The sequence below is a fragment of the Sphaerodactylus townsendi genome, unplaced genomic scaffold, assembly GCF_021028975.2.
Source record: "Sphaerodactylus townsendi isolate TG3544 unplaced genomic scaffold, MPM_Stown_v2.3 scaffold_152, whole genome shotgun sequence".
In the NCBI taxonomy this organism is placed as follows: domain Eukaryota; kingdom Metazoa; phylum Chordata; class Lepidosauria; order Squamata; family Sphaerodactylidae; genus Sphaerodactylus; species Sphaerodactylus townsendi.
Window position 1 is genome coordinate 6,150 of NW_025950090.1, and position 7,922 is coordinate 14,071.

General features: G+C 45.1%; 1 protein-coding gene across 2 annotated transcripts; it reads right to left on the reverse strand.

Moving 5' to 3' along the window:
- Positions 1 to 6,105: 6,105 nt before the first annotated feature.
- On the reverse strand, positions 6,106 to 7,172 carry LOC125424930. Of its 2 annotated transcripts, none has more exons than XM_048482366.1 (3): positions 6,915 to 7,172; positions 6,563 to 6,806; positions 6,106 to 6,412 (listed from the first exon to the last, which is right to left on the reverse strand). In XM_048482366.1, the coding sequence occupies exons 1-3, from the start codon at positions 7,137 to 7,139 to the stop codon at positions 6,402 to 6,404; spliced, it is 480 nt and encodes a 159-aa protein (XP_048338323.1). In that variant the 5' UTR covers positions 7,140 to 7,172; the 3' UTR covers positions 6,106 to 6,401. The 2 variants fall into 2 exon arrangements, with proteins under 2 accessions (XP_048338323.1, XP_048338322.1); XM_048482365.1 differs by having other exon boundaries at positions 6,504 to 6,806.
- Positions 7,173 to 7,922: the final 750 nt, after the last annotated feature.

Genomic DNA, 7,922 nt, shown 5'->3' on the forward strand with positions numbered 1-7,922 from the left:
GAAGATGTACCTGGTCCCCAGCCGCCAGCTGGAGCAGCTAAATCACCACCTGGGCCAGCGTGATGAAAACATACGAAGCACTGCTGCACGTACTCTAGACGATGAGATGAAGGCTATACTACAGAGATCGGATCTTCCAGATTATGAGAAAGCCAGGCTGTATAACACACGCCTTCAGAAATATCTAACGCACGTGAGAAAGGGCGAAGAAGAAACCACCCGCCTAGATCTGCATTTCCCCCAGCCACCACCCCCACCCCCTGATGGCGCACAGGTCCCTCTAGCAGCCCCGACTAATCACGTTTTGGAAGATGTGGTAGAAAGCCTCTCCCCAAGATACAGAGCCAATGCTCGTGTGCTGATCAAGACGATGGGCCAGAACAAGCACATCGCTAGCTGGGATGAAAAGGGGACATTCGTTTACAAAGGAAAGCCTGTACCCGGGATCCATATATTGGACCTCATCAGAAGCGTAATATACACAAACACATCGCCCGACTTCTTGCATCGGTAAGTTCCCTAAAGGCTACAAGATGTTCATCGGTGCGTTGGCAGAACTAAACACACCCTCATCTGTAGCGGGCAGCAAAGCAACTAGAAAGCTGTTAGAAGATTTGAAAAGCTCTTCACCGCCACCCTCTGCCAAGAGAACGCCGGTCCTATCTTCCAAGAAAAAGAAGACGCACCCTCTTTTGGCCCCTTCTAAAAAGGAAAGCTGGGCTAACCCTTGGAAAATGGTTAACGGAAGAATAAATTATTTTTTAAAATTATACTGCGGTTCCGTGCTCTTATTTTACAAATAAGGCTCGTGATAGCATTTTTATTTTTCAAAGAGGGTTTTATTAGGGTGCACAGGAAACACAGGATTGTACAGGTCTTAATCTGGTCTGTAAAGTTTTTGATCCCCTTCCGATTTTTATTTCACAAAAGCCCTGACTCATTATTCTGTCATTTTGCGCAAGATCTGCTGAATAACCGCCCTTTCACAATCATATCAAACGGCATGCCCTTGCAGCGGTTGTACAGGAAGAACAGGCAGTGATGTCCGCAAGTAGTCGACGTGGGTCCCTGGAGTTTCTTCTGGTGAAAATAGATATCCTTAGAGTTTTTCTTTAAAAAATCCATCACGCTTGGGGGGTAGAGTAGACTGTAAGGAGGGTTTCCATAAGAGTCAAAAAATTCTGCACGCTCATGATCAGGAAGGTGAATAGCCAGCCAGTGCTCACCGGGGAGACTTTGAGGATCGGTGTTCACCACTAGACACGCCGGCCTCTGAGCCACTTTTTTAGTCGGTAGCTGATCGCTGGCGAAAACTCCCAAGAAACCTTTTTCTGGTCACGCGGTTGTTTAACAATGCCCGTGATCGCTGCACAGTGCATCCATTCTACGCCGCTCGTCAAACAGCACGCTAAGTGTTTTGATTTCGATTTCTATCACAGAATCAAACGCCGCCAAGTATTAATGTAAACTACCAGGCGCTTGATGTGTCGGGCAAACGGGTTTGCGTAAAAGCAGATTTCAGCTCTCAGGTTCCTCCTCGCTTTTGATTATTAGAGAGTATAATGGTCTCCGTGACTCTTGATCCGTGCTGTCAGGTTGAAAACCATAAAGAGTGTATCATCCTCGCTTCAAACTCTTTTCACCACAGCTCATCAGGAAGGGTCTGTCCTGCAAATGCTTCCCGCCTGCCTGCACCAAACTCATATACTCCCGTGCGTAGTTTTCTGCTTCATAGTCAGGTTGATGAGGTTTCAGGGGAGTTTGTACCCCGTCAACATAGAACCGGCGTATGTACCATTAACGCTAGAAAAGCTTAAAGTTAAAGGGGTTTTTTATGTAATCCCCGCTAAAAGAATCATTGTCCACGAGAGCCAAGACCAGCAATTTTGGAAGCTGACCCAGAAATAAGTTGTCCAGGTTGCTCACACGCGTCCCTGCTGCTATGCTGAACACCTTCATGCTCACCCTGTCCACGGGGTATTTGGCAGTAGAGGTTCGCAGAGCTTCAGCGTGTGCTAGGCGTATTCCTGGGTTTACCTTCACTCTTTTCACAAAAAGGGAAGCCGTCAAAATCTTTACCTTGAAACCGGCGGCGGGGTCATTGGTTAAAAGGCAGAATGCATCTTTGGCACGGGTTAATTTAATTTTCAGATCAACTCCGTTTATCATAAGTCGGGGCTGAAAAAATAGATCCGCGTGGAGGTGCCCAACCAGCTCCACTTTCCTACTCCCTTGTTACAAAACCCTGATTTTGACCATCCAGAGCCGTTGATTCATGATGTCTGGCGGTATCCTTAAAAAAGGCTCCTGTAGAAAATCTGGTGGCTAGGGTTTCCTTGCTGTAATTCAAAATCAATTCTATTAAAGCTCTGTAAGGGTAACAGTTGTTACCTTGGCTGACCAAGGTGTCCCCTAGCGTGATATCTAGCTGGCTGAACATTGTCGCGATTGGATAGTTCACGAACGTCACTCTGGTGTCGTTGGGGATGTTTGTCCCATCAGGTCTGACAATCTTGCAGGTGAGGTGTAATAGGGTATCATTCAGGTCTAGATAATCTTCACCGTTTCCTGGGATAAAAAATTCTAGAGGTGCCAAATCAGAAAGGGTGGAGAGGGGCGGAACTTCAATATACAAACTTTTCTCTGCATTCAATAATTTTTATTGTTTAAAAATATACATACAGTTATTCATGCATTATTTCTCTATTACAGCTAACATAAAAAGGTCTAATCCAACCCTTTTACCAAATCATTTTCTTCATTGGCCCCAGTAGCAAGGTTCTTGCCCAATTATTATGTCATGTCTTTCTTTGAGTCGTGTTATTTCTTGTGTCCAAATTAATATATCAGAATACTTTAACCAAGGTTTATTGCTATTGTTTTGGATATTTAAACAACTTTCTGTTCTTGACAGCCAGGGCGGTATTTTACTATAATAAGAGTATTTATACTTTTCCCAGGCCGTCAATAATGCTCTTCTGATTATATGATTTTTGAAGGCCTTATCATTTCCTTTCTCTTGTGGGCAATAAAGATATTCATGCGCTAACTCAAGTGCCGCTGCCTGATGTTATGTCCTCTATATCCAAAAGCTCTTCTTCATTCTCCAGTTTTGTCCATTCCTCGACTCCATAGCAATGCCAAGCTGCATCATAGTATAAGTTTGTAGGTCTGGAAAGGCAAAACCTGCCCTTTTTTTTTGGACTCCTATCAATGACACATATTTAATAATGATGTCTCTTATGGTTCCAAATGACTCTCAGAAGGTCCTTTTTTTTCCTTTCTACAATTGTCTTTGAGCTTGTATATATATTACAGGTAAGTTTTGGAAATAGGTAACCAAAATTTTTTGGCAGTACCATAGTTCCTTTTATCAATTCAACTTTCCCTGAGATTGACATGGGTATATTGTTCCATTTAGCCAAATCTTTTATTTCTGCCCATTTTTTCTTATAATTATTATTAAATAATTGATTATTGTTATTTTCAATCTCAATCCCAAGATATTTAAGTCTTTTCTCTACTTGTAAGTTTGTTTCTGTTCTTAATTTCATTTTTTCTTTTACTGTTAAATTAAATCCTAGAATTTTTGTCTTTTTTCTATTTAGAATAAATCCTGCTTGCTGTCCAAAATTTTCCATCTCACTAATCGTCTTTGATAAATACAAACTTTACTCTATGCTTGTCTGTGTAGGGGCAAGTTGAAACAGGTCCAGTTCTGACTTGGTACATTCTTCTGAGTTACAATGAACAAACGCCATGATTATTTAGAACACGTCTTTGAGTGCTGCTGACTTTTTCTTCTTCACCCTCTTCTTGGGCTTCTTCCGTCCCTTTACTCTGGCCTTGCTCGAGCTTCTCTGCTTCCTAGAGCCGCGGCGGCCCCTTTTTACAGTCCCTGGGGGTCCTTGACGCATCGTAGACCTTTTTCTTTTAAGGCCCCGCCTTCTTTTAAGATAGAGAATGCCAGACCCTTCTTGGGGGGTAAACTTGTTCATAATGCCGTGGCTTACTCGAGAAACCACATCTCGCGCTATGTTTTTGGCTGCTGTTTTTAAATGCGGCTTAGCAACCTCCACTCCTTTTTTAAAAAGTGGAACAGCCATGCGAAAAAGCCTACTGAAAAGTCCACCTATACCTTTCCCATACATAACAGGGGCACCCTGAAACCCCGGGAGCCCACGGCCGGCCTGCGATTGATAATATCTCCTAAACATGCCGGGGTTCCCGTACTCTTTCACAGTCACCATCTCTTCCGGGGTCTGAAATGCAACCGCACCAGAAGTTTCCCGTATTTAAATGGTACAAGACGGTTCTGGTCACTCTTTACTTCTCTATGGTGATGGTCTCTATGTGCTGCCTATTTACAGGAACGTAGTGTGGCTTGTCGTATGTGATTGTAACAAAGTCATGAAAGTTTCCCTCAGACGGGTATCGCGAGCACAGGGAGCGGGCGCTAAGGTGTCCCCACCATCTGATACTCCGTGATATCTGTATAGACATACAGCGCGTTAAAGCCGCCGGATATGTCACAACAGTTGCTGGCTTTATTAACGCCCTTTTTGATTGGGAGTCCCATGATTAATGCCAACTCTTCGCTCATCATAACCTTGTACATCCTTGGGCCATTAAACCATAGCATAGCGTGTGTAGGGTCATAATAAAAACTAATGCTCAGAGGGGGATTTGCATCTCGTCTGACAAGGGTGTTCATATGATCTGTTATTTCCACGACTGTATAATAATAACCCTCTCTCAAGGTAAACTCCTGCCCAGGCTTATAGTCCTCAGAAATCGCAAAGCACGCCGGGGTAGTAATTCTGTACCAGGTGTGCGGGTACTGGATTTCAACAAGTCCTGCTTCCCACGGTCCGTGTAAATCCAGGGGTTTAGAAAGGCGCACGGTGAAAGACTATGATGTATTTTCCGGAAACAGGTCCATGGACGCGTTGCTAGGCAGCGTCATGTAAAACCCCTCCTCCATTTATCTCCGTCACGTTTTTGGCTGCCACCCAGCTGTTAAATTTAGCAGGCCACCCCTTCCGCTTCACATAGAAAAACTTCTTTTTCTTCTCGGTCTTGCTTTTTATAACCTTCTCAATCCTGTATACACGGTCTTCCCAGTTAATAACTTTTTGGAGCTCTTCTGGATAAAATCCACCTAGAATAACATCTCCCTGAAAGTCTACCAACCTGTACATAGGCCTGTCTCCCCTGTCGGCTACGCTGTCTATAATAAAAATTTCATCTGTGAAAGTCTGTTCATATCCCTTCTCAAACCTCTCTTTTGCTCTAGACACTCTCACGCGCTCCCCTTTCTTAAAGGTACAGCCTGGTCGCTTTTGAAAATCTGTGAACCATAAACTCTCCTCCATACAGCTAATGAATTAGACGGGTCGACATCTACAGGCCGGGCCTGAATGGTCCTGTGAAAACGTGGTGGTCCTGGTAGGAAACCCCGTAAGGTAACTTTTTAAGAATTCTTTCAGCACATTAATAAATTTGAAGGTGTTCTTGGCCGTAAAATAACGCCACATCCGCGATTTCAGAGTTCTGTTAAATCTTTCAATAACCGCCGCTTTTACCTCGTTTCTGGTGGTAAAATGTTGTACACCGTATTGCTGCAGCACAGCTGTCACTTTTTTATTTAAAAATTCTTTCCCCTCATCAGTCTGCAACTTTTGAGGGCTGCGTCCTTCTGCAAATATAGTTTTGAAAGCCCCGGCCACCTCTCCCGCGGTCTTATCTTTAAGCGGGACTGCCCACGCATATTTTGACAGAATGTCTATTACGGTTAAAATGTATTTGTAGCTCGCATTGTACTTGGAATATTTTTGCATGTCTACCAAATCTGCCTGCCATTGCTCATCGATGCCCCCCGTGATAACCCTGTTCCTTTTAAAATGTATCCTGGCCGGTTTGTGCACGGCATAAGCGTCTTGGGCCGCCAGCCATTCTGCCACATCTTTTCTACTTTGCTTATATCCCTTCCTACGAGCCGCCCTGTAAAGAGCATCAGCCCCTCCTAGACTCCCTACTTCCCCAGGGTTGAAATAAACAGATTCCAAGATACCCTCTTGAGGAAGAGACATTCCACACACCCTGTTTTCTTCACAGCAATGAATACTTTTTTCTTTATTCAGAGCATTTTTATACAACTGTAAAGCTTCACACGCCCCTTCCCCAAACCCCTCTTTGGTTTCCCTTCCCCGCCCGGTCATCTTTTTCTTTCTTCCCAGGGGTGGGCCTTTCACAGTCCTAGAGCCCCCACCTGACAATCGCTGACACCGCATCACACAGGGCTCGTGTTTTTGAACATATGAACCATTCCACACCGGTAACAACACTCAGGGTCCAATTCTCCTGGAACTTGCCTGGCCAGTAATGCTAGGTCCACGGGCTCATTCCAGATCTATGTTAAAAACAAAACAAAACATTAACATGCATTCAGTTCAAGCTATTGACTTAATACATCTTGGCCTTTTATCGTTTTGCATACATACATCGGGAAATAACTCCTCCACACAAAGATATTCTGCTGCATCACCCCGCAAGGGCTCACACTGCACTTCTGGGGGTGTTGGCGTCAGTGGAGGTGTTAATGGCCTAACTCCTTCTTCTGCAGAAGTCTCATGCTCCAAGCCATGACCAGAATCAGCCTTGTCATCATCATCATCGTCATCACTTTCATCGTCCCTGAATTCCTTATGATATACAATATGGAAGCAATAGGAACAGCAGTTTGGATTCAAGTTTCCAACCGCTGCATACACTATTGTGGCAAGTGTCCGCCATGAGATACCCTCCTAAAATAAAAAGAGAAAGAAGATCCTTGGGTTTTTTGTTTTTCATCACCCAGTGCCCCGTTACATATTTAAAAACCCCTAACCCCTCCCGCCCTCCAGAATGATTACCTTCTTTAGCAAGGGTCCAATACACGGGGTCTGCAGTCTTCCGCGCGGTCGGCCATGCCGTGCTTGGAGCTGGGCCATCTCCATGTACACGGATTCTTCTTCAGGGTCTGGCACAGCTGCTGTGTCATTAGGTTGGGCAGCTTCGTAAATTTCTTCTTCAGCGGCCACCCCATCCGCTTCAATTGTATCAGCCATTGGTTTTTCACACACTGGCATGTTTTCCATGATGGACCCTAACCAACAATAACAGAACAAATGCTCCCACTTCTTTCTCTTCCCCCCGTGATTTAAGCGAAACAGGTGCAAGGCTCCACCATGCCCTCGCGGCACGGGCGGTCTGGAGACGGCTAATTTGCCAGAAGCGATCTTCGCAATCTAAGCTGTTTTGTTTGATGCATTGTGTGCCACCCCTCCAATCAAAATCACCACGCCTACACGTACACACACGCCCACACAAATGATGCACTGCCCACTCCCTAACCCCTGAAAAGGGCATGTCTGGGCCTGCCCTGACTTGCCCTGGCATGCCTGGGTGTTCAGACCACATGTGTCCTACACAAGCACCACCCACCCCTGGCAAAAGCACCCGGAAGTTCCGCCTTCTGCCACCGGATGTCCCTCCTGGTGACCCCGGATGTCCTGCCTTCTGACACAGCAAGTCCCACCTTCCCGTGACCCCTAAGCCATGCCCCAAAAACTGTCAAATGACATTTTGTACTTCCCTATACTACTATGGTGGCACCCTTATCTGCCTGCTGGTGGGATTAGGCAGATTGAGGCGTTTCTTCCGGGGTCCCTTTTGTCAATGTCCATTCCAGGTTTTACAAATGAAAGGAACGCGCCCAGGTGGAGCAGGGGTGGATTCCTGCCTTGAGCCAAGGAGGTTCCATGCAGACGCAAATACAAAGGATACAAAAGATAACTATAAATCCTATTTTCTATCTAATACAGTTTGTTGCTACCTATCTAATACAGGAAATAGAACATTGTTGCAGCTGTATTTGAAAC